A 27,418-nucleotide genomic window follows, 5' to 3' on the forward strand; every position below is an offset into this window, starting at 1 on the left:
CTTATTATTATTGTTGTTGCTTTGAGGCCAGGATCAGGTGCTCCTGATCCTTTGAGCACCACTTTTTAAGTGGTGGAATTAGAGGCTTATATTATCTAGCCTGGCTTTAAAATTTTATTTTATACATTGTCTCTCTGTATAGTCCAGGATAGCCTCAAGCTGGAGGCCTTCCCGCCTCAGCTTCCAGAATGCTATAATTGCAGGCTTGAATTCCCAAACCTGCTAACTCTGGTTTCATTGTCTATATCTTTAACTACATATACCGTTTAGATGAGAGTTGATTATTACAGATTTTTTTTGTTGTTGTTGTTTCTTTTAAAACTCAAAATTGGGGCTGGAGATGTAGCTCATTTGGTAGAGTGTTTCCCTAGCATGCAGGAAGCCCTGGGTTCAGTCCTCAGCACCAATAAACCAGGAATGCTGATGCAAGCCTGTGATCCCAACACTTGGGAGGTAGATACAGGATTATCAGTCGTTCAAGGTTATCCTCAGCTACATAGTGAGTTTGAGACCAGCCTGGACTACAGTATTAGACCACTTTTTAAAAGTATGTTTAATTTTTTATCTTTATATATTTACCAAAGTCCTAGTGTAAATTATGGCGTGTGTTTAGGTGTTTAGAAAAGCAGGCTGTATGATCTCATTTTGATTTTTGTTGTTCTTTTTTTTGTTGTTGTTGTTTTGTTTTTTGAGACAGGGTTTCTCTGTGTAGCCCTGGCTGTTCTGGAACTTACTTTGTAGACCAGGCTGGCTTTGAACTCACAGAGAAACGGGATTAAGGGAATGCACCACCACCACCGCCTGGCTTTTGTTCTTTTATTGACCCCAGAAATTGATCCTAGGGCCTTGTATATGCAAAGCCTCATTATGATTTACTTCTTATTTAACTACAACAGTGTGGAATCCCACTTTTATATATATGAAAAGATTCTTAAGATATGAAACAATAGGGATTTAAAGTCACTTTTAAAAATGTATGCCATTTGTTTTTATAACTTTTCAAATGAATTTCACTTCAGATATTAATATAAACAGTTATTGACTTAGGGCAGTCAGCTTAGGAATTTTGAGCTTTGCAATAGTGGAAAAGCTGTTTGCATTCAGTAGAAATTTTGAATTTTGATATTTTTCCGAACTAGCAACATGATCTCTATGATGCTGGACAGCATCAGTAAGCCACTGGTTCCACTCACCATTCATATGACGTGGAAAGTAAATAACCAATGCTATCCAAGGTATTGTGCTGCTAAGCTATGACATTTGGAAAATTAGAGCTGTAATGTACATTTTTTTCCTTGCAATATTTTCAATTTATAGGCTTGTTTGGACATAGCCTCACCAAAATCAGGCATCTGTGCTGCTCACCTACTCCCTCCATCTAAAGATAACTGTAATGTGCTTTAAATTATACTTTGTAAAACCTGTGCCATTTTCTCTTTTAACAGTGACAGGGTTTTTAAGTTCGTTGACACCCAAGTTCTATGTGGCACTTACAGGGACATCTTCTTTGATATCTGGACTAATATTTGTAAGTAGTTTCCATTTTCTTCATTTCTATTTTGATGCTTATTTATTTAAAGATTGTTTATGTTTTTACAAATTTATAAGTATTTGCCAGGATTTCCAAAATGTGTTTGATATTTAGAAAGAGTTACCTAGAGAAACAATTTTGAGAAATACCACACTTCCCTCTCTTCTTTTATGAATGTGGTAGTATTGATTATATATTAGGTTTCTTTTTGAGACAGGGTCTCATTATGTAGCCTAAGCTGGCCTTGAACCCAAGGTGGTTGTCCTGCCTCTACCTCCTGAGTGCTGGGATTACAGGGATGAATTACCATGCCCAACTTCATTTAAAAGTTTGTATTGGGGATGGCAGATGGCTCAGCAGGGAAAGGTGCTTGCTGCCAGGCCTGACTGACGGCCTGCGCTGTCCTCTGGCTGCCACTCATGTGTGCATGCACGCTTCTACATGCAGGCATGCACACACAAGTGTAGTAATTAAAAAAAAAAAAAAGACCTGTATACTATAATCAGGGGAGGGTTGGTGGAGAAGGATTAGAACATTTATTATTTCAGCTGGGCAGTGGGAATGCCTTTAATCCCAGAACTCCGGAGGCAGAGGCAGGTGGATCTTAGTGAATTCAAGGCCAGCCTGGTCTACAAAGTGAGATCCAGGACAGCTGGGGCTACACAGAGAAATCCTGTCTCAAAAAAAAAAAAAAAGAAGAAGAAGAAGAAGAAGAAGAAGAAGAAGAAGAAGAAGAAGAAGAAGAAGAAGAAGAAGAAGAAGAAGAAGATGATTATTATTTCAAAATGAATGAGGGACTGGGGAGATGGCTTAGTCAGTAAAATGCTTGCCTTGGAAACATGAAGATCTGAGTTCAGATCCCCAGCACTCACATAGAAAGTTGGGAATGATTGCATACCTGTAGTCCCAGGCCTGAGGAGGCAGAGACCAGAGGGTCCCTGGAGCTTGCTGGCCAGCTAAACTAGCCAAATGAGTGACCTCCAGAGTTAATGAGAGACCTTATCTGAGAAAGTAAGGTAGAGAGTGATTGGAGAGATTCCTGACCTCCACACACATGTTCATACACATTCATAAATATGTAAATATCCATCTTTCATACTGGAATTAATGAAATAGGTTATTCTACAACTACTGTTACTGAAATTTTCAATTTTTCAAATGGTTTCAAGAGAATCTGAGTGTCAGAATTTATTTACTTTAGAAATAGGCTCTCTTATAACCTAGTTAACTTGAACTCATTCTGTAGTCCAGGGTGGCCTTGACATCTCGGTTCTCTTCCTTTTCCTGTACAAGTATACACCATCATGTCCAGTTTATGCAGTGCTGGGCCTGGAATTTAGGCAAGCACTTTACAATTGAACTATGCTTCCAGCCCTTGATTATACACGTTTTATGTAAAATCTTGCAACGTTTTAATTTTGACAGCATTGGGCAGACTATAACTTTAAAAAATATTTATTTTTGTGTATATGGATATTTTTCCTGTCTGTATGATTGTACTTCATGTATATGCAGTGCCTACAGAGGATAGTGTTGGATACTCTATAACCAGAGCCACAGATAGTTTGAGTACCATGTGGGTGCTGGGAATTGAACCCTGGTCCTCTGGAAGGGCAGTCAGTGCTCTTAACAGCGGAGGCATCTCTAAACAGACTATGACATGTCTGGAATTTAGCCTTCACTTCTTCTAAGCCCCAGCTTCATCTCTGTAGATGGGAAAATGATAGTACTCATTTCGCAGGACTGTAGGAACTAAATGAGATAATCACATGTCAACGTTTGTAACGTGGGATTTGTAACGTAGGAGGCATCTACTGCGTTTTGGCTGTTATTCTGAGAAGCTGCACAGTAAGGGATGTCCTTTGACTTTAACTCATCTTTTGCTTCAGCAAGATATTACTTTTAATTTTAAAAATATTGTAAAATATGTTATTCATTAACATCTCTAAGGTCTAGTGTTTCTCATTTTATGCTTTGGAAAAATTCTGCTACAGATAAAAGTATGAAATATTTATTATGTCGTTTTTCCTGTTCTTTTTTCTCATCTGTAGGTGGTGCTCTGCAGCTTTAGTAGAAATCATAGTATTTCTTTGACCTTTTGTAAATCTTTGAGATAAAGTCTCAAAACACAAAGAGTTTTTCTATTTGTGAATGAGAAGCCACAGAAATACAATGAAGTAAATATCCTGATTTTTAAATAGCTCAACCTGGGGAAGAATTTGTCTCAACCAATAATAATAGCATTGCTAAACATTAGACCAATAGTTTTTGGCTCAGAAAGCTCTTTCTTAGGATTCTTGTTAGTTAAATTTACTAGGTGGGGAAGCTGAGGCTCTGAGATTTTAGAGACTAATTGACTTGCCCAGTTTACACAGTAAACAGTGGATTTGGTATGCACCTTGAAAGTTTGATCCTACTTTAGTACTAATTGCTTTAAAGTGGTTTTGAAAGCTGCAGATAAAATCAAATGATAGTAACACATGAAGAATTACATTGTAGATTAGATACTCTTCTTACTTTATTGAAACTTCCCACTGTGTAGGTAGCCTATACTGGTCTGGACTTTATGGTCCTCTTGCCTTTGTCTTCTAAGAGTTGGGATTAAAGGTATGCGCTATCACGCCTTACTCACTCTTATTATTCTTTAATGTCTTTTAACCAGTGTGGAGTGTTGCCTAAGCTTGTCTGAGCGTTATGATAAACCCATAAGAAAGGTATTTTACTTTTATGTGGCATATGTGTTTAGGAAATCTTGGATTTGGGTTTTTTCTTCTGCTCACTCCCTCACCCACTCAAGGAGAGATTATGCATTTAAAGTGCTGAACTGAGTAGGAACATCTCTTTAATTTCTACTTATGAATTGCATTTTAAATGAAAGATGTTTCTCTTTGTTATAGATATTTGAATGGTGGTACTTCCATAAGCATGGCACATCTTTTATTGAGCAAGTGTCTATAAGCCATTTGCGACCACTGATGGGAGGAACAGAGAGTAGCATTTCAGAGCCCGGTTCTCCTGCCGGCAACAGAGAAAGTGAAACCCTGAGACACCACCATCTATCAGGTGATTTCTTTTTTGGTGTTTTCAGTGCTATGTAATTAAGATTGATTTCGCTTGCAGAGGATCAGTCTCTAAACAACAGAAGGCAGTAGTTTGTGTGTTTATGCCCCTTTCTCACGTAATGTTAGGAGACAGGGGCTTTGGGAGGTGTCACATCATGAAGGTGGAACTGTCATGGAGAGAATTAGTGTCCTAAGGAAAGAAACCCCAGAGAGCTACTTACTCCTGTCACTTTATGAGGAAATAACAAGAGAATGCCATTCACAAACCAGAAAGTGAGTTTTTACTACACACTAAATCTTCCAGCACCTTGAGCATGGATTTCCCAGCCTCCAAAACTATAAGGGATAATATTCTGTTGTTCTTACGGTACTCAGTTTGTGGTATTTTGTCATAGTAGTCCAAATAGAATAAAGCACAGAAACAACTTTGTCTTTCCTGTAAATGTAGGCAACCCATGGCTGGTATAGAGAGCAGTTATCATTGATCTCAGACCCCTTCTATTTTTATAGCCTGTCATCTCCAGACACAATTTGTTTGTTTGTTTACTTATTGAGACAGAGTTTCACTATGTAGCCCTGGCTGGCCTGGCACTCTCCCTATAGTCTAGGCTGGTCTCAAACTCATAGAGATCCTTCTGCCTCTGCCTCCAGGGTACTGAGATTAAAGAGACGTACCACAATGTCCAGCAGATGCAGTTTTAAACTTGTGATTCAAGGCACTTGTTCTGGTTTTAGCCATCATATCTACCTTCCGTTCAGTGGGAAAAAGAAAAGCCCTCACTTCTCTTAACTCATCCTACTCTATTCAGAGGTTCCTAGCATGCACAAGACCCTGCTTCAATTCCCAGCACCACCAAGCAGAAAGTGTCAAACACTCATAATTCTAGCACGTGAGAAATTGAGGCAGAAGGATGAGGAGTTGAAAGTCATCCTTAGCTGAGTTTGAAGGAGCTCTGTGTTACACACCTGAGGGTAAAGGTAAAATGACATCACGAAGGTGAACTCTCCGTCCAATAGGATTGTTATAAGAAGAGAGAGGGGAGATTATTCAGAGACAGCAACAAGGCTACCATCTCTCTAAGCCCGTCTAGAGGCTGAGGGTTTTGAGATGTGTGTCAGAAACACAGACATTTCTAGTGATGTGGTTACAGATGTGAGCCTCCATGACCAGTTCTCCTTATTTTATTTTGTAGTCTTTCTTCTAACCTTTACTCTGTGTGTTACCCTAAACCCACTGTGTAGTTTGTTTTTTTGTGTGTGTGTATGTGTGTGTATGCATAGGTGTGTACATGTGTGTGCCCATATGTGCTTGTATAACAACCTATAGATCTTATTTTTTATATTTACTTATATTGTTTTATGTGTATGAGTGTTTTGCCTGCATATATGTCTATATATCATGTGTGTGCTTGGTGTCCCAGGAGATCATAAGAAGTCATTAGATCCCCTGGAAATGGAGTTATAAGTGGTTGTCAGTCACCACATGGGTTTTGAGAACCAAACCAGGGTTCTCTGAAAGAGCAACAAGTGCCAAGTCATCTCTCCAGCGTCCCAAACGTTATTTTTTGAGACAGGGTCCCATGATGTATCTGGAGCTCATCATTTTTCTACCAAGCTCCAGAATCTGCTGTCTTCACTTTCCTAGCGTGGGATTACAGAGGTGCGCTGCCTCATCTGGGATTACGGAGGTGCGCTGCCTCATCGGGCTCTTGTCAGGTCATAGGGACCCACCCGGGTCCTCATGCGTGTGCAGCAAACACTTTACACACTGAGCCGTCATCTCTAGGCCCAGTGTATAACTGTACTTTCTCAGCCTGGATGGTCTGTGTCTGCAAACCTACTCTTTGAGGCTTTTAATGTCAGTTCAAATGTCACTTCCTCTGTAAAGTCTTCTGTGATTGACCTTTCTTTTTTTTTTTTTCTCTTGGAATAAAACATCTCTACATGTCACATAGTTCAGGTGGTTGTTTCTATGACTAATTCTCATGCTATGCAAGTCAGTTCCAAAAGCTGTGATAGGATCTAGGAATATGAGAGTGGATGAAGTTTTAGTAGATCCTGTTTTAGAAAGGAAACTGAAAAGCAACTGTAATTACATGGTTATACAGTAAGAGTTGTAACTGAATTACCAACAAAATGCCATTGAAACAGAAATACAGCAATAACTGGATTTGATTCTGTGTTTCCCGAGAGCAAGGGTGACACGTACCTCTTTCATATTTGGGCTGTCTGTGGCTGGCACTGTATTTAGAGCACAGGATCAACAGTAAGGGTTGGTGAGTGAAGATTTACCTGCATTTAATTAAACTAACTTTTGCTCTTGTTTTTCAGAATGCAAGGTCTGGAGAAACCCTTTAAACCTCTTTAGAGGAGCAGAATATAGGAGGTAAGACATTTTGCTTTGCAGTGTAAATATGGTATTGGTCTTAGAGTAAAAGTACTGTGGAATACTTATCTTTATAAATATACCACAGGCTCTTCTAACTGGAGATACTGACAGTATTAGAGTGAATGATTACCTCAAGAGTAGGTATTTTCTTAACTGTATTTACTTTTTTGAATATAACAGGAAGTAACATGGGGTTGGGGATTTAGCTCAGCCCTGGGTTTGGTCCTCAGCTCCGGGGGGGGGGGGGGGCGGGGGGGGGGGAGTAACAGCTCTTTAAAATTTATTCTTTAACATTTTCATGTGTACATATGATATATTCTGGTCACACTCATCCCTCCATCATCTCTTATCCTCTTCCCACTCCCACCAATCTCCTCTTCCTCCCACCAAGTCTCAAATCTACTTCCATGTGTTTTTCTTTTGTGACCCACTGTATTTAACCACTGGAGCATGAGGAAGTCACCCATGGCTGTCACTGAAGACAATGGCTTCCACTCCTCCAATGGCCCTGGACTACCATTAGCTCCCCGGGACAGGGAAGGCCCATGACCCCTCTCCCATCAATGACTGAACGTTTATTGGCTCAGTCTTATGCAGGCAACTGTAGCTTTGAGTTCATGAGTGCCATGGCCTTGTCATACCCTTAAGAGAGCATTTCATAGTCCTCCTCCCCATCGTTCAGAGCTTACATTTTTTTTCTGCTCTCTTCTATGACAGAGGTGTTTGGACGTTTCCCCCCTTTTTTTCTTCTGCTTTTGTTGTTTTTTGAGACAGGGGCTCACTATGCAGCCCTGGCTGTCCTGGAACTCTTATAGACCAGGTTGGCCTTGAATTCACAGAGATCCATCTGCCTCTGCCATGGCAGAGTGCTGAATGCTACAATTAAGGGCATGTACTCACTATGTCCATTTTTGTTTGTTCTGTTTTGTTGTTGTTTTGAGACAGGGTCTCTCTTTATACCCCTGACTGTTCTGTAACTCAATATATATACCAGGCTGGCCTCGAACTTACAGTAATATGCTTATTTCTGCCTCCCTAGTGCTGGTATTAAAGTTATACACCACCATGACCAGCCTTTGTCTTTTAAAACAAGGTCTCCTGTAGCCATGTTATATAGTACCCATTTCATATAAATCTTTTTGAGAAATTTTTTACTATTAGAAACATTTATGCTTAGTATCTAGTTTTTAGAATATTTTACTGAATAATTTATTAGTTTGTTCTGTTTTTGAGACCGGTTCCGTTCTGTAACTGAGGCTATCTTGAAATTCACTATGTGGCTCAAGCTGGCCTCAAACTCATAGGCATGAGCTGCCATGCCAGGATGAACAATTTTTTTTAACGTTTAATTATTGAACCATAGAGTAGTACTTTTTTTTAAAGATGTGTTTATTTTATGTATATGGATGTTTTGTCTGCATGTGCATCTGCACATCAGAAGAAGGCATTGGATCCCATAGGACTATAGTTATATAGACAGTTATGAGCCACCGTGTAGGTATTGAGAATTGAACTCAGGACCTCTGGAAGAACAGTCAGTGCTCTTAACCTCTGTGCTATCTCTTCAGCCTGAGTAGTACTTTTTTACCTCTTATTGCTATAATAAACTTTAAAAACACCCTGAAATAGAACTTGTAGTCACTAATTTTTGGAACTTAAGTGTCTGTTGCAGCAATTAAAACATCTTGTGTTTGCTACAGATACACTTGGGTGACTGGTAAAGAGCCACTTACTTACTATGACATGAACTTGTCTGCCCAGGATCACCAGACCTTTTTCACCTGTGAAACAGACTTTTTACGTCCTTCAGACACAGGTATGTATTGTATCTGTTCATGCTACAGACAGTGATTGTGAAAATTATTTCATGTGGTTTCTAAAGCTATTTATTATAATATATAGTTAATTGGCTTGCCGTTATTTACATTTTAGATAAGAAATTCAGATTAAAGTGAATTATGATTATAAACTAAGCTAATGTACTACTTTTATAAGAATTTTAAATGTTTTAGCTGGGTGATGGTGCACACCTTTAATCCCAGCACTCAGGAGGCAAAGGCAGGCTGATCTCTGTGAGTTCAAGGCCAGCCTGGTCTACAGAGCAAGTTCCAGGAAAGGCACAAAGCTACACAGAGAAACCCTGTGTCAAAAAACAAACAAACAAAAAATAATTTTAAATGTTTTATGCTTTTTTTATTACTTAAAACAATTTCAGAGCTAGGTGGTGGTGACACATGCCTTTAATCCCAGCACTAGGGAGGCAAAGGCAGGTGGATCTCTGGTTTGAGACCAACCTGGTCTACAGTGCTAGTTCCAGGACAGCCAGGGCTACACAGAGAAACCCTGTCTTGAAAAACCAAGAAAATGAATGAATGGATGGATGAATGAATGAATAAACCAAAAATATTTTCAGATTAAATCTAGCAGAAAATAGTATACATTGATTTGGTCTGACAATAGAGCAGCGACTAGGGAGATAGACTAGTGGGTAAAGTGCTCTCTGTGCAAGTCTGATAACAGTTCAGATCTCTAGATCTGTGTAAAGCTGGACACAGTACTACACAGGCCTATAATCCCTGTGCTTTGATGGGGAGATGAGAGAGAATCCGCAGAAGTTCAAGAGCCAGCTAGAATAACTAGACCCTATTACAAACAACGTGGAAGGTGAGAACCAACACCTAAGATTATCCTCCTACCTTTACACACACACACACACACACACAGAGAGAGAGAGAGAGAGAGAGAGAGAGAGAGAGAGAGAGAGAGAGAGAGAGAGAGAGAGAGAGAAAGAGAAAGAGAGAGTATGAACTTTGGGGAATGATATGTACAAGAAACATAAGGTATATTTTGTTCTAGTCAAAAATGAAGATTCATGTAAAGTGATAGTTAATAGGCCTCTCTAAGCTGTTCCCTACAGAACAGAGTATTATAAGGGACTGGGATACAGCCGAGTGGTAGGGCCTTTCCCAGCATTTATGAAGCTCTGGGTTTGACAGTTAGCACCAGGAAGTGGCAGGAGTGTGTAACCTAAAGACAGGGCTGTTCTCCCCAATGTCCTCTACTTTGAATGCCTTTGCTCTATCTGTATGATGACTCACCAGTCACATTCTTTAAGATGCTTCTCTGGAAGCTCCTATAATATAGTATATGCTATATACTCTTTCATGCAATTATGAATAGATGGATGGATGGCATTTGTATTACACATGTAAGTAATTTCATTAATAATAATTAACACATGGACTGCATGTATACTGATTTGATTCTTCCAGTCACTCTATGAGATAAGAACTATTACCAGTGCCCCTCTTAAAAGAAGGACTAGGGCTGGAGAGATGGCTCAATGGTTAAGAGCACTGGCTGCTCTTCCAGGGGTCCTGAGTTCAATTCCCAGCAACCACATGGTGGCTCACAACCATCCATAATGAGATTTAATGCCCTCTTCTGGCCTATAAGCATACATGCAGGCAGAACATTGTATACATAATAAATAAATCTTAAAAAAGAAAAAAAAGAAGAAACTAAGTTGAATATGATGGTTTATGACTGTAATCCTAGCACTTTGGAGGCTTAACCAGGAGGATTGCCCGAAGTTCCAGACCAGCCTGGGCTATATAGTTCTAGGTCAGCCTGGGCTACATACAGTGTGAGACTGTTTTGAAACCCAAACAAACAAATAGGAACTGAAGCAAAGGGAGGTGAAGTCATGTGCCACGCACCACTAATAAATGATAAGGTGGGCTTCAAACTCGGTTACGGCTCTTGACCACTACACTACTCCTGCTTCAGCTGGCTGCATCGAGAGAAGAAAATCAGCAGTGAGGGTCTGAAAAAGCCAGTTCCTTAAGCAGTGAAGTGAGCTCACTGTGTCACATGGTTGCTGAATAAAATATGGTAGGGTTAGTGGCAGGGAGAAAATCAAGGCTCTTTGACAAAGTTTACAAGTTGAACTAATTGCAAATGTAGGAGAAAATTGCTTTATGTATGAATGTTACTGTTTATGGTCACAGCAAAAGTATATGTGTTAAGGAAAACTGCAGTGGACCATCAGCACTGTGTTAGGAGCTGAGGTGTCTGTAGAAATCAAATGTCATCTTATTTCTTCCTCTCACAGACTGAATTGCAAATATCCCCGAGCTTCTTGGACAGCTCTGATAGCTCTTCAGAACATTTCTGTTCAAACAGTTCCCCAAAGAATTTTGAAAATCTGTGTACCTTTTCACACATTTTAAAGCTTCAAATCAGAAGGTTAAATAATTGCAGACAATATAATTTTTGTTATATTAGAAAATATAGACATTTAAAAAATAAACCATTATTCCCTTTATTTGAATGTATACCATGAAAATCAGGTTTTACAATGTGTGTGCCTGCCATGATAGATACTTGCATGCCAAGCATATATTTTATCGCTGAATTGCATCTAAGAATTTGATAACGACCATTTTCCATTGAAAACTATAGGAACAAACACTCTTTAACAGTAGTAAGCCTTATAAGTCGTTTTTGTTTTTGTTTTTGAGAATGGGTCTTATTATATAGTCTAGATTGACTCACATTTGAGAACCTCCTGCCTCAGCCTCCCACATGCTTGAAATTGCAAGTATATGCCAGTGGAAGTTTCTTTCTTCTTGAGGTCTTATCTCTTCTATACCTTTATATGATTTTATTGTTATGTTATGCTTGAAAGTCTTTTACTACTCTTGCAACTCTCCCACAATGTCCATTTTATATAAAATTATTTTACATTTGGCCATAAGATTTTGAATGCTGTGATGTATTGCTTCTTCTTTTATTCATCTATCTCCTGTCTGTCTGTCTGTCTGTCTGTCTGTCTGTCTATCTATCTATCTATCTATCTATCTATCTATCTATCTATCTATCTATCTATCTATCTTTCTACCTGTCTGTCTATTTATTTTGGTTTTTGAGACAGGTCTCACTATGCAGCTCTGGCTGTCTTAGGACTCAATATGTAGAACAAGCTGGCCTTGAACACACAGAGATCCTCCTGTCTCTGCCTCCCAAGTTCTGGGATTAAAGGAGTGTGTCACCACACCTCACTGTTATGATGTATTTTAATTATATTCTTGCCAAATCTTTAACATCTATGTACTTAGCTATTTTTTTCTCTCTTCAAAATATGCCCTTTAAGTCCTAATTGGGTGTCTTCATTGTCAGTCCAGTGAATCAAATCATATTGACAGGGAAATCTGGCTCCATTCTCCATTTTTCAGTTCAGATAGCTATGTCAGCATCTCCATCATTACTGTTTCTCTTAGGTATCAGGGTTTTGCTTATTTTGTGAGGTAGGGTCTTCTCTATAGCCCAAGTTGTTCTTAAACTCATGGTCTTGTTGCCTCTGCGGGGGTTGTAGGACTGTGAGACCCAGCTCTGGATTAAGATACTGAGAAGAAAGATGAAATTTTGAGCTTTGCCTAATGCTTGTCCCTTGCCAGACTGAAGCCCACTGTTTTTATTATTCCTTGCCAGTGCACTCTGACTTCCTGTAAGGAGCTTCCAGAGGAGTAGTTCACTTTTTTAAATAGTTGTGGAGGGGTACTAATGGGACTAATAAAAATGGTTATCACTCCTTAATGAAAAGCATTTAGGAGCCAAATATTCTATTTAGTTAGCATTCATTTTTGAAAGATCCTCATGTAGCTCAGGCTGGTGGCTTCAAATTCCCTATATACTGATGGTGTCCTTGAGTTTCTGATCTTTCTGCCTTTACCCGGGTGCTAGGATTGTACCCAGTCCATGTGGTGCTGGAGTGGAATCCAGGGCTTGTGCATCCTAGGCAAACACTCTACCAAGAGAACTGCATTCCCCATGTGGACGAATACTGTTCCTCACTGCAGAGTTCTATGCTCAAAGAAAGGAGTAGAAGGCAGGAATCCTTATTTTCGGGTGCCTTGACTTAGGGTGACTGTCCTCAGCCAGGCTTGATGGTTCATGCCTGTAACCCTAACACTTGGAAGGCTGAGGCAGAAGAATTTTAACTTTACCTCAAAAACAAAAAACAAGTACGTACCACCGTCTCCCAAACTGACTGCCCCAAATCTATACTGCACTGTTCTGTTGGCACCTAGAGGCTTTGAGCAGTGCATGCACACTGAGTCTAGGAAGATTTGGAGTGGCTAAGAGGCAAGCCTTTCTTTTGTAAGCTAGAGAGGAGCACACCTCTAAGGAGAGGGGTTAGTAATTATGGTTAGGTAGGAAAGGATGGATAGAGTAGTCAGAGGAGCATTCTTCAGGTAAATCAGTTCTAGAGGAGTCATGCGGATTTTAATAAACTTTTGACATCGATTTTCTTAAGACCACATGCATCATTTTGGTTCTTACAGTTTTATGTACTTCTAGAGGTGTGTGTAATCTAGTTAAATACTGAACTCACAGGTAGATTTTGTTGAGTGAGAATTCAGAATGAACTGTCAGTTTCATTTCAATCCTTTCAGACACTGACATAAAGGCAATGATTTACATCAGTATAGCTTTTGATAGTAAAAAAGACAAATATGTACAAGTGAGATGTGGGACGTTTCCCTTGACTTATTGTCATCAGTAGTCATTATATTAGTAGATTTTGCTCTCATCTGATTGATTTGTTGGTTTAAGTCTGAGAATAAACATGCCCTCAAGAGCTGGGTAGCAGTGTGCTTTGAATGATATGTTTTCACTTTGAACATTTAGAAATCAAGATGTTAGCTGAGCTGTATATATCTGTTGTCCCAGCTGCTAAAGAGGTTGAGGTAGGAGGATGACAGAGTACTGGGCAATACTGGAGGACTCTGTCTCAGAGAGCAAAACAAAATACTAAACAGCCAAAACCCTCAAGAAATTTCCCACTAATGTCCAGCTTGGTACTTTGGTGGAAGTTGGAAAACATGGGAGTGGACCTACGTGTCCACTGGCTGTGGTCAGCTAGGGATGAGCAGCTGTTCTGCTGCTCACACAGTGTGTGTGCTCTTAGTACTTTGTTCTTCTGGGACTTTGTAGACATTTACATCTGCAGTCTTTGACCCACAGATAGGTGCAGTTCTCTTTTGTGCTTATTAGAATATTGCAGATATTAATTGAAAAATAGATAACTCTGAGTGAATTGTGTGTGTGTGTGTGTGTGTGTTTTAATTATTTTAAGCCAATCATGAGCTCTTAGCAGTATTGAATAATAAGTCAGTATTTTGATTTAAATTATTCTTAGGCCTTGGGCTTTTTTATTTTTATTTATTTTTATTTTTTTCTTTTTTGAGACAGGGTTTTTCTGTGTAATAGCCTTGGCTGTCCTGGAACTCAATGTGTAGAACAGTCTGGCCTCAAACTCACAGAGATCTACCCGCCTCTGCCTCTTTCCAAGTGTATGGATTAAAGACGTGAACCACCACTGCCTGGCCTTTAATTAATTTTTTAAGTGTGTATTTTCCTTTTACTTTAGATTTAGGAATACCTTGGTTGTGAAGAGCAATCTTGAAAGGCAGGAATGATATAGAGGATTTGAAAACACAAGAATAAAAAAACAATGCTTACAGATGCATTACATAGACTCATTAGAAATAAAAAGTGGGCTGGGTGGTGGTGGTGGTGGTGCACACCTTTAATCCCAGCACTCGGGAGACAGAGTCAGGCAGATCTCTGTGAGTTCCAGGCCAGCCTGGGCTACAGAGTGAGTTCCAGGAAAGGCGCAAAGCTACACAGAGAAACCCTGTCTCAAAAAAACCAAAAAGGAAGGAAGGAAGGAGGGAGGGAAGGAGGGAGGGAGGGAGGGAGGGAGGGAGGGAGGGAGGGAGGGAGGGAGGGAGGGAGGGAGGGAGGGAGGGAGGAAAGGAAAGAAGGAAGGAAGGAAGGAAGGAAGGAAGGAAGGAAGGAAGGAAGGAAGGAAGGAAGGAAGGAAGGAAGGAAGGAAGGAAGGAAGTGCCAGGTAGTGGTGGTGCATATCTTTAATCCCAGCACTCGGGAGACAAAGTCAGGTTGATCTATGAGGCCAGCCTTGTCTTCAGAGCTAGTTCCAGGACAGCTGAGGATGCACAGAGAAACCCCTGCCTCAAAAAACAAAAACAAAACAAAAAGAAACAGTAGAAATAAGAAATTACAAATGATATTGTCTTCATGTGTTAAATTAACCAAGATTGATAATACAGACTGAGTAGCCCTTCTCTGAAATGTTAGGGAACTAGAATGTCTTTTAGATTTTCTTTAATATTTGAGATATTTGTATATGCACAACAATATATCTTGAGAATGGGATTCAAGTCTGAACTCAGAATTCTTGTTTCATATATATCTTATACACATAGGTGGAAAGTAATTTCTTTTGTCCTGTTTTGTTATTGATTTTTAGGGATAGGGGTTTATATAGCCCAGTCTGCCTTTAACTCCTTAAGTAGCCAACACTGGCCTCTACCGCCCAAGTTCTAGGATTACAGACATATGCCACCATACCCCTCTTATTGTGCCTGGGTTTGGACTGCAGCCTATCCCATGAGGTCAGGTGTTGATTTTTCCACTCTTGGTTTCATGCTTTCTATTTTGGAGTTTTGTATAGAAATGCTCAACCTGGCTTGAAGGGTAAGATTGGGGAAATGGTCACTTTCCTGTGCTGGCTCGAAGTACAAATTAATAATTTTATTGAGTGGAATTTGAGGGTATATATCCAAAATCCTTTAAAGACTGTACCAATTTTAAACAAAGAAATATTTGGTTAACTATACAAAGACAGAATCTGAAAGATTATTTTTTGTTTGTTTTGTGTTTTTGTTGTTTTGTATTGCAGTACTGAGGACTAAGCATAAGACCTCACACATGCTAGATGATTTTTTTTTTTAAACTATCAAACTTGTTCCCAGTCACTTTTGCTTGTTTGTTTAAGTCAGGGTCTTGCTCTGTAGCTCTGGCTAACCTGGTACTTGCTATATAGTCCTGGCTGGCCTCAAATTCATCGTGATCCTCCTGCCTCAGCCTCCTGAATGCTAGATAACAGGTTTTCACTACCATACTGGCTGAATGATTGTTATCACAATGGTTTTTCTGTTGCTATTTTTTGTTTTTGAGATAGTTTCATGTAGCCCAGGTTGGCCTCAAACTCTCTGTATAGCTAAAGATGGCCTTGAACTCTGGATCCTCCTGCTTTCACCTTCCAAGATCTCACTATCTCGGGTTATAAACTTATGCATAGTCTACAATGTTTTTATAGTAGGAAAGCACTGGAAATAACTTTTCATTGGAAGAGAATAAATTATGATTATATACTAAGATATTGTATAATTACCTCAAATGCTGGTAAAGATTCAGCATTAAATTTTGGTCTGTAAGTACCATACAGTTTATAGAAGAGAGTCCCATCATCAAAGGTTTACAAGCCTAATATTATAGTCTGTTTCTATGATCTGTTTTAGTGTTGTGGCAGATCAATGTTCTTTACCTGGTCAGAATCAGGCAGTGCTGGCTTGCATCAATTTGTCAAGTTCAGGAAGCATTAGATGTCAGCTAGCTGGTGACATGTTTGATATGAAAAATGTATTTTTGTTACACATGTGGAATATATCGTCTCATTTTCTGAGCCAAGACTAATATTTTGTTTCCAAAGGAAAACTCAAACATTTTCCACGTTATTCTTTCAGGACAGTTGTAGGTCTTGTTCCAAAGTCAACATTCATAAGTTCTCCATTTTTCTTATCAAATATAAAGTAAGCCAGGTAGTTCCAAGAATATGCTTTGTGTGTGTGTGTGTGTGTGTGTGTGTGTGTGTGTGTGTGTGTGTTTAGCTTTTAGGAGACATAAACTAATGTAATATCCTCATTTTGGTTCAGTAAATGGTAGCAAATCCATCCCATTATTCCAGAGAAATCCTAACTCAGGTTAGTGTTGCATTTTGATAAAGCTGAGGTTTTCCAGAGATGTGCTGTATTCTAAATTAACTCAGTCTTCCTTCCCAGTTTTCATAGAATTCCTTCCCAGGATTCATAGAAAATACACATCTACACATTTTTCCTGCACTGAATTATTGATTAAACAAAGACTTTTTAGCTTTTGTGGTTTTTAGTGGTTCCATAGACCCTTTTCAGAATGATGGAAGTAGAACTTTCATGTCTATTATAATCTAGTGTCACTCAAGCTCAGTTTTGACATGCACTGAGATATATAAATGTTCATGTGTAAAAGTGATGTGATTAATTCAGTTAAGTACTTTATATGTTATGAAAATAGATCATAGAATATTTTTATTATATGAATAGTTTCCAGATTTAATATAAATTTCTCATGTAAATGTGAGCTAGTAACCCAGTTTCATATGTTTAAAAACATGATATTTAAAGCTTTGTTTACTCTTTTAGCTCATTCTTCATACGTTTTTACATAAGATTATTTATGTTTACCATCTCATCCACTCTTTGAAATATTTTTCCCACAGTTATGCAGAAGGCATGGAGGGAAAGAAATCCTCCAGCTCGAATCAAAGCAGCCTATCAAGCGTTAGAGTTAAACAATGAGTAAGTTGGAAAAATAAATTTGTTTTAAAGGAAACACAGGCAACTAATTTTGTATTTCCTTTTATCTGCTCATAGATTAGGAACACTGGTAGTCTCCGTTCCTATCTTGAATACTAGAGATAAGATTTGCAGTGTTCGCTGACATCTGTATTTTGCTTTTGAACGTGTAAATTATGGTTTTACATAAAAGTGTCTTAGACGTTCTTTTTAAAATAAAGAGTACTAATGAAGAATGCTAATAATACTTAGTAGTTAAATGGGTAATTAAATATTTTTGCCACTGTTTTATTTTGTTTTTCATTTAAATCATTCATTTAAAGCACTCATCAGTCCTGGGAACTTATACTCCGCAATGGGCTTTGGACATAATAAGAGGATTTAAAATTAGCAAAATAGCTCTGTCTATTTTTTCCATGTTAACAGCATTTACTTTCATAGCTTTTTATATTATCTTTATATCTTAAGAGTACAAAAATGTAAAATACCTAGTTAGTTTTTAAATGGCACAGATCAGTGACTTTTTTAAAATTTATTTTTAAAAGAGTTTTTTTCTTTTTCATTTTACATACCAAACTGCAGTTCCCCCAGATCAGTAACTTTTAATCTAATATATCATAAATGTCAGGTGGGATCATTCAAAGAATGCCTCCAGGCTAATATGAACTTAGAGTTTTCCTTGAAGATCTTCCTGAGGGAGCAAAATAGTGGCAGTGCCCTCCACCTAGTGACTGGCTGACAGGATTGTGACTGACCTATTGACACAGGAAAACTCTCAGAGCTTGACTGAAGTAACCTGATGATAGCTCAGTCAGGTGCAAAGTATCTAAATAGAAGGGAGCTATCCTCTACTCTCTAGCTCAGTGGCATTCTTAAAGACAAAATGCACAGCCAGGTGGAGGTATATAGTGTCAGGGAACAGATACAGGTGTGTAGTGTCAGGGAACAGATACAGGTGTGTAGTGTCAGGGAACAGATACAGATGTGTAGTGTCAGGGAACAGATACAGGTGTATAGTGTCAGGGAACAGATACAGGTGTATAGTATCAGGGAACAGATACAGGTGTGTAGTGTCAGGGAACAGATACAGGTGTGTGGTGTCAGGGAACAGATACAGGTGTGTAGTGTCAGGAACAGATACAGGTGTATGGTGTCAGGAACAGATACAGGTGTGTAGTGTCAGGGAACAGATACAGGTATATAGTGTCAGGGAACAGATACAGGTGTGTAGTGTCAGGGAACAGATACAGGTGTATAGTGTCAGGGAACAGATACAGGTGTGTAGTGTCAGGGAACAGATACAGGTGTGTAGTGTCAGGGAATAGATACAGGTGTGTAGTGTCAGGGAATAGATACAGGTGTATAGTGTCAGGGAACAGATACAGGTGTGTAGTGTCAGGGAACAGATACAGGTGTATGGTGTCAGGAAACAGAGCTATGGTTGTTGGTTTTTACTAGTGTGATGGTTCTTTGAAGCACTAGCTCAAAGGGCTTGCCTTTATTTCAGGTACCTTGGAATTCTCTGAGTTGACCACACAAAGGTGAAAGCATTTAGAGAAAAATGTGTTATTAGCCATCTCTGTCTGATGCAAAGGATAAAACAAACAGAAGGACAGAAAATAGACAAACCAGAAAACTCGTGAGGAAGGGTTGGGAAGTGAGACACAGGAGAATAGGGCCTTGAAAGGCTTCCACAAATTCCTGGGAGCTTCAAAGACCCAGTTTTTGACAGAGATTGGCACGTGCTCAGAAATACTTGGTTTTCAAGTCCTCTTAAGTCCATACAGTATCTTAATTCGTGAAAAAATTTTGACACAATCCAACATCATTTTATGATAAAATTACTAAAAATGTTAGGTATGTAAGGAATGCTCTATCTGGATAACATTTAGGTTGGGCACGAGTAGGAAATAAAAGCTATGATAGTTGTAAAATGCCTGAGTGTTGAAAGTGCGTCCTACTGCACATGCATATACACACAACACAGCGCCTACCCATGGAGACTTGGTTTTTGTACTTTGTTCATAGATACTTAAGAAAACTTTTATCTGATCATTAATTGACCACTATGCTAATTGAGCACAGACCTTATTGGTCCCACATGACAAAGAATACAGAATTGTCAGGAAAGCCAGTAAACCAACAGCCACAACAAGCAGCGGCAACAGAGGGGTACAGAAAATCCTGTTCTAGAGTTGCCAGATATTAGAGTTAAAAATTGCAATTTTCAACAAAAAATTATGAAGCATGCATAGAATGTGGGTGTGGTGGCACATACTTCTAATCTCAGCAATCAGGAGGCTGTAACTGAGCTCTGGGTTAGCCTGGGCTACAGCCAGACCCTGTTCTCAAACATAACAACAAAACTAGCATTCAAAGAAACAACAGAACAATGGGAAAGGTATTCATGGAGATGTCTCCAAAGAAATCCAGACTTTTGACTTAACAGATTTTAAATCATCTATTTTAAATTTGATCCAAAGGTAAAAACCACAAGAAAGGTCCATGGTGATGTTTCACCATTAGAGATTTATCAGTACATTTTTGAAATCCCAGGAGGGCAGCTGGGCACACAGGGACTAAGAAGAAATCCTAGGATTGGGAAGTGCAGCTGAAGTGGAAATGCACTGTAGGAGCTCTGTGACAGATCTGTGCAGACAGAAGTGTCAGCAGAGCTGTGGTAGGCCACTTGAGCTTCTGTAGTCAGAAGCAGGAATGAAGAGAAATGGAGGAGCTAATATGAGACTTGGGGGACAGTCAGTCATGCCACCCTACGTACAATTGGAGTCCCTGAAATATGGGAGCGAAAAAAATAGTGCAGAAATAATATTGGAAATAATAGCTAAACCAAGTTGTTAGTGCACCAAACGCAGCAGCATTTGGAAAGTATCATATGTGAGGACTAAGTGGGGTTTGTTCCAACTGAAAAATTTCGACACATGAAGGGAAGAATCTGCATGGTTGTCTCGGGTGGTCAGAAAACGCCTCTGACAGTTCAGTACCATCATGACAGAAATATGTGAGACTAATTAATGTAACACACTGCATTAATAGAACAAAGTGCAAAACCCACAAGTTATCGCAGTTCACTAAAAAAGCATTTGACAAAATCCAACATCATTTTATGATAAATACTAAAAATATAGATGGCCGGGTGGTGATGGCGCATGCCTTTAATCCCAGCACTCAGGAGGCAGAGGCAGGCGGATCTCTGTGAGTTCAAGGTCAGCCTGGTCTACAGAGCAAGATCCAGGACAGGCTCTAAAGCTACACAGAGAAACCCTGTCTTAAAAAGAACAAAACAAAACAAACAAACAAAAAAAGAAATCCTAACAAGGGCACTTGGGCAAGAAAAGGGGGAAAATGTATCTGGATTTGAAAGGAAGAAGTAAACTGTCTTTATTCACAGCTGATGTGATCGTGTCTATAAAAGCTTAAGTTCATGCAAAGCAGAAACCTGTCAGTGCTTATAATTTAGATTAAATATGAGTGAGTAAAAAGTCAGTAGTCCCATTTACAGTGGCATCAAGCATATTAAAGTTCTTAAGGGTGAGTTTAGCCAAGAAAATATGGGACTTGCTCACTGAGAACGAGAAAGCAGCTGGAGAGATGCAGGTCTTGTCTGCTGATCTGACCTTGACCCCAGAACCTAGGAAGGAGGGAGCTGACTCGCAACAGTCATCTTCTGACCACTATACGAATGTGATGGCATATATGTACCCACATTTATACTATCAAAGCAATTAAAAACCCACAAAACATTATTCAGGTAGCTTTAAAAAAAAAGCTAGTTGGGCGATGGTGGCACATACCACCCAGCACTCAGGAGGCCGAGCCATGCGGATCTCTGTGAGTTCAAGTCCAACCTGGTCTACAGAGCGAGATCCAGGACAGGCACCAAAACTACACAGAGAAACCTTGTCTCAAAAAAACCCACAAAAACAACAACAAAACTAAACTAAACAAGTGGAAAGGAATCTTCTGTTCATGTATGATACAAATTAGATATCATTAACTAAAATGTTAGCACTCACCTGTATCAATCTACAGATTTAATGTAGCCCCTACTAAAGTTACAACTACTGGGGCTGGAGAGAAGGTCAGTGGTTAAGAGCACTGGCTGGTTTGATCTCCAATACCCACATGGCAGCTCACAATCATCTAAAGCCACTCCCACTTCTGGGGGAATCCAGCACCCTCTTCTGGTCTCCATGGTTATTGTATGCATTGATACTTATACATGCAGGCAAAACACTCATGCATGTGAAAAATTAAAAATAATTAAAATCACAGTTACTATTTTTGCAGAAATTGACAAGCTGGTCTTAGCATTTGTATGAGTTGCAAGAGACTTGAAGTAGCCAAAATCAATCCTAGGACCACATTAGAAGACTCACATTTTCCAATTTTAAAATTCTACAAAACTAGATGGTTAAACCTTAAGATTGGATGCCTAGACTGATGGCTTACTGGAAAGTAAGCCCATATGTTTATGGCCTTTCAGTTGATTTTTGATGGAGGTGCCCAGGCTATTCAGTGGAGAAAAAGATGTTTTTGAAACTGAGTTGTGGTGGCACAGGCCTTTAATCCCAGCACTTGAGAGGCAGAGGCAGGTGGATCTCTATGAGTTTGAGGCCAGCCTGGTCTACAGAGGGAGTTTCAAGACAGCCAGGACTGTTACACAGAGAAATCCTGTCTTGAAAAACCAAAACCAAAAAAGAAGGAAGAGGAGGAGAAGTTTCTAACAAGATGCTGAAACAATTGGACAGTCACATCTACAAGCTGCAAGTTGGACCCTTATGCCACATATGCATATAAATTATTTTAAAAATAAATAACTAAACTATAAACTCTTGTAAGAACATGGAATGGGTTAGTGATGTAGGCCAGTGGTAGAATTCTTGCCTAGTATGCTTGAAGCCCTGCAACTTTGCCCTGTAAAAGAGAGGGGAGGGGAGGGGAGGGGAGGGGAGGGGAGGGGAGGGGAGGGGAGGGGAGGAGGGATAGTGTTATGCCTCTATGTTTCCCAGTGGTTTAGCAGACACAACAGCAAAGGCATAAGCAATAGAAGAAAAAGTCAGTAAACTACACCTTATTAAAGTGAAACCTCTGTGCTCTAAAGGACACTATTAAAGAGGATGATGTGTGACTGTTGGTGGGAAGGCAGGAGAGGCAGTGGAACTGCTGAATGGTTATGGTGCTTTGGGGGGATGATGAAGATGCTATATGTATCTGTTATGGTTGTACAACCTTGAGGATATAGGAAAAGTTTCTGAATTCTGCAGTTGAAAATGTTTTATACCAGTGGACCTGCAAGATGGCTCAGCTGGTAAAGGTACCTGCAGGACCTACGTGGTGGAAGGAGGGGACCAAATCCCACAAGTGGTCCTCTGACTTCCACATGTGTACTGTGGTGTACACATAGGTGCACATAGCCAATAAGAAATACATGAAATAAAAATTAAATAAAATTTTATACTGGTATGTAAATTTAACCACAGTTTAAGACAAAAGGAAGTAATTATGTATGCATAGGACTAATATCTTGTAATAACATATCTAATGCAAGAATGTAAGGCAAAATTGCCAAGAAGCACAAACTATAAGCTATAATGTGATTTGGTGGTGGTGGTGGTGGTACTGGGGATAGAACCCAGGGCCTTGCGCATGACATACAAGTGCTCTATCCTTGAGCTACATTTCCAGCCCCCTTTTTTCACTTTTTGAGACAAAGTCTTACTAATTTTCCCAAGCAGTCCTTGAACTTGTGACTCTGCCTCAGCCTTCTGAGAAACTGGGATTACAAGCCTGTGCTACCAGACCTGGCTTGTAGTTTAAAGTTATGTTAGGAGCTGGGGATGTATCTTAATGGTAGACATTGCCTATCATGTGAGTTCCTGAGTTTTATCCCCAGAACCGCAAAACTATAATAATAATAAAATAAAATTATGTTTATATTTAGATTCTGTTTCATCAATTTTATCAAAGTCTTTATAAAAGTGGTGTTTTGTTTTGTTTTGCAGTGCTGGGAGCGAACCCAGGGCCTCAAGCATGCTAGGCAAGTGCTCTACCACTGCTATATCCCCAGCCCTACAAAAATATTTCTATCTTGGTTATTTAAAATCGTTTGAAACAAAACATTAAATACAAATATTTGATGATGGGCACTGTAACATACATTTGTAATTACCAACACTTGAGAAGCTGAATCAGGAAAATGAGAGTTCAAGGCTAGCCTGGGCTGTGTAGCAAGATTTTGTTGCAAACAACAACAAATATTTGAATTTGTTTTTGAAATGGCAAGCAGGATACCAGCAATATATCTAATGTTTTATCAAAGTCCAATGTAATACATTGGAGAAATGTGTTGATTAGTAAAATTATATATAAATGTGCAGTGCTATTTGAAAAATATCTCAGTGGTATAATTTGATTTTTATATCTGAAAGGCCCTTCTTTATCCTCATTAAGGTAGCTACCTTTTCCTTTTATTCTTCAGTAATAGACAGTGTCTTATCATAGAGCCTAGAGTACATAGGTCCGCCTATGTAGTCAAAGGTGTCCCCAAACTCGAGCTCCTCCTGCCTCAGGGTTCTAAGTGTTGGGATTATAGATGTGGATGATAACTACTCACCATCACTGTATTTCATGCCTGCCCTTGCATTTTTTGCCAATAATCTCTGTTGAATTGGAACATGTGAACCAATATGTAACTTTTTAGATTTTCTAGTAGCCACATTTAAAAAGTTAAAAGAAGTTAGTTTGAATGTCTCAATTATCTATATTCAAAATATAAAATGTTTTCACATGCGATCAATATTTTAAAAGCGTATCGATGAGGTATTTTACATTTCTCAGTCTTTAAAATCTGATATGCACCAACATGCCATGTCAGTTCAGGTTAACCACATTTTAAGTGCTCAGTGACTACTTGTGGCTACTGACTTGATTGCTGGACTGTGCAGGCTTGGACAAGCAGAACTAAGACATCATCTTCAGACTAAATGTACTTGTCTAGGAATACATGGAAGGGAAGCTTTGTTTTTCTTTCTTGCCCAAAGCCAAGAATGAGTTTATTTTATTGGCCAGCTGTTGACTTTAAAGATACAAACAAAAATCTTGGTGTTTTAGCAGGGCGAAGAAAAGGAAGCGTGGGGTAAACATGGGTGTGTGGGTTGAGCGTAGGTGTATGAGAGGAAGGATGGAATGCAGATTTGTGGTGGATAAGCCCGAGAGAAGACGCAGAGAAAACACTTGGGCTTGTAGAAAAAGTGTTTGTAGAAAAGACTCAGTGTAGGAATATGCTTCTGCTCAGATAGGAAAGATCCCTCATTAGCCAAGGAAGCCTTCCCAGTCTGCACTGCCACCGTCGCCCACGTGATAGGGACATTCCAGAGCAAGCAGCGTCTGAGAGCAGGCGTGACCAGTGCATGATGTGGTCCTTACAGCTACTTTTTTTTTTTTTTTTTTTTTTTTTTTTTTGGTTTTTGGTTTTTCGAGACGGGGTTTCTCTGCATAGCTTTGCGCCTTTCCTGGAGCTCACTTGGTAGCCCAGGCTGGCCTCGAACTCACAGAGATCCGCCTGGCTCTGCCTCCCGAGTGCTGGGATTAAAGGCGTGCGCCACCACCGCCCGGCGTACAGCTACTTTTTAAAGAACACTTTATGTATCTTACTTTCTCTCCCCTTCCTCAAAAAGAAAACAGAGAACAGAGATAGAAATAGAGAAGACAAAATAAAGAATGGAAGAAACATTGTGGGGTTGGGCATAGTGAATATAAACTAGTGTGCCCTAGTGAGTAAAACACTGAATGATGTGAAGATGGAAAGTGTAGGTACGGAGGAGGGAAGCATGACAGAGCGAGAGGCCTGTCCGAGAGAAACGTGAGCTTCACCACAGACTTACCGCGGCCTTGCTTGCTTTACAGCTGTGCCACTGCCTACGTTCTGCTGGCCGAAGAAGAAGCGACAACAATCGCAGATGCGGAAAGGCTGTTCAAACAGGCCCTCAGGGCGGGGGAGGTCATTTATAGACGGTCACAGCAGTGCCAGCACCAGAGTCCTCAGCATGAAGCTCAACTGAGTAAGCAAATTCGAACTGACTACCATTCCTTTTTTCCCCCTTTTGGTTTCTTGAGGTGTTAGCCTCAAATTTGCCATGTAGATGAGGATGGCCCAGAACTGATCTTCCATCCTGAGCTGGGATTATAGGCATGTGCTACCAGGTCCAGATTCTCTTAACTTCTGAACTTGTGTCTTTTGTGTTTAAAGCATGAAACAATAATAATAAAAAAATATGTAAAATATTGATAATTTTCATGAGACAACCGATAGATTCATATTTCTGGTCTATTAATTCTAACAAGCTTACAATACAGAAAGAAATATGTAACATTTGTGGAAAGGAACACATCTGCTTTGGTTACCTTGAAGAAAAATATGTTGTTTTGAGACTGAGCATTTTAGAACTGGCTGTCGCTAGACCAAGAACACTTTTTAAAATTCAAGGGAACCTTCTAATGATGACAGGTAGTACTGAGATCCTCCCTAGACAATAGATATTGTCTTTACCCTGACTCTTCCCCAGAGCAATGGGAGGGGGCACATTTTTTGCATTTCTGGGAATCAAATCCAGGGCTTCCCTCCCGCATGCTTGGCAATATCCAACCCTGAGCTACATACCCAGCCCAAGCTCACTGTGTCTGCTCTCAGTCTGTGGATCTGTATGTGGTACCAAAGGGTGCTCCTCCCTCCTCCTCTTTGATCTCCTTCCTTCTTTCCTTCCCTTATTCCTTCCTCCTCTTGTTTTCATTTGTCTGTTTGTCTTGTTTTAAGGCAGGGTCTTGCTCTTACAGTCCAGGTTGTCTCAGAATTTGGGATCCTTTTTAGGGACTGCTCCTTTCACACCATCTGATGCTTAGTCCATACTCCAGTCTCATGTGACATTGGTTCTTTCTTTGGTTGATTTTTCTCCAGCATGCTTGAGATAGGATGAGGCACAGGGACCATTGTCTTCTGGAGATGCTCTTCTGGTTAGGGTTGCAACACTCACCAAAGCTGTTAGAATCGGCAGTGTTGCCATTTCTGGCTGAGATTTGTGGCCAGGGGGTTTTAGTTTCATGATTTTGGCAGATACTGGGCAATAAATTGAAATATGTTTACACGAGGCATTATCTCTTAGCAGCTAAGTTCTACATCTTTTGTTTATGGAAATTAAAATTTGGCTAATGTTTTCTCTCAGTTAAGTACTTGTGTTTACAATATATTTCATTAAGGCATGTTATTATACAAAACTATGGGAAGAGTTAATCTTGCAGTCTGGAACTAACGAAACTGCATCTATAAAAACCTCTAGCTATTTGCCCTTGCATAATATCAAATCTAGTTATCTTGTAGAGTTTTTAATTTAAAAAATGATACTTGTGTATATATATTTGTATGTGTAAGTGTGTACATGCACACATACGTGCATAGAAGTCACAGCTTGTGTGTGTCAGTTTTCTCCTTCTATCATATGGGGCCCAGGGCTCAGACTCAGGTCCTCAAGCTTGACAAGCAAGCTTCTTTCACCTGCTGGGCCGTCTCACTAGCCCATGCTAAGGATTTTCTCTTAGCCCTTTCGAGCCATAGTTTCTTAATTAATAACTTAATGGAAGTCTATATTATTCATGGAAATTTTGTTTTAGGACATTTAGAATCTTTGGGCCAAAATAATACTAAAATTATAGATTGTTTATGCAGAAACTTGAGATTGGTAAATATATATCTTCCTATTAATACCTACTTGTTTTCTGTCAGTATTAAACTCATCAACCAAATGAGCTATATATACTACATTCAACTTGCTTACTACTAGAGGAAAAAGTAATTAAATATATATTTTAAGTGTTTAATATAGAAAGCACACGTAAAAATAGAGAACATTTATTATTTTTCACCTAAATTTAATATTCA

The 27,418-nt window shown here is 39.4% G+C and overlaps 1 protein-coding gene across 8 annotated transcripts in view; it reads left to right on the forward strand.

Moving 5' to 3' along the window:
* St7l (suppression of tumorigenicity 7 like) overlaps positions 1–27,418 on the forward strand; it is a 69,678-nt gene that overhangs the window by 1,476 nt on the left and 40,784 nt on the right. For 7 of the 8 annotated variants that reach the window (XR_013052284.1, XM_076574758.1, XM_042279651.2 and 4 more), the window contains exons 2-7: positions 1,446–1,528; positions 4,429–4,594; positions 6,925–6,979; positions 8,683–8,798; positions 17,391–17,469; positions 25,393–25,547. Coding sequence is in view for 7 of the 8 variants with exons in the window: in XM_042279651.2 (XP_042135585.1) it covers positions 1,446–1,528; positions 4,429–4,594; positions 6,925–6,979; positions 8,683–8,798; positions 17,391–17,469; positions 25,393–25,547 (654 nt within the window). In the remaining variant the exon portion in view is untranslated. The remainder of the gene's footprint in view (positions 1–1,445; positions 1,529–4,428; positions 4,595–6,924; positions 6,980–8,682; positions 8,799–17,390; positions 17,470–25,392; positions 25,548–27,418) is intronic. The other variant, XM_076574759.1, reaches the window with a different exon arrangement.

Source organism: Peromyscus maniculatus, chromosome 6 (genome assembly GCF_049852395.1).
Source record: "Peromyscus maniculatus bairdii isolate BWxNUB_F1_BW_parent chromosome 6, HU_Pman_BW_mat_3.1, whole genome shotgun sequence".
Taxonomy (NCBI): Eukaryota; Metazoa; Chordata; class Mammalia; order Rodentia; family Cricetidae; genus Peromyscus; species Peromyscus maniculatus.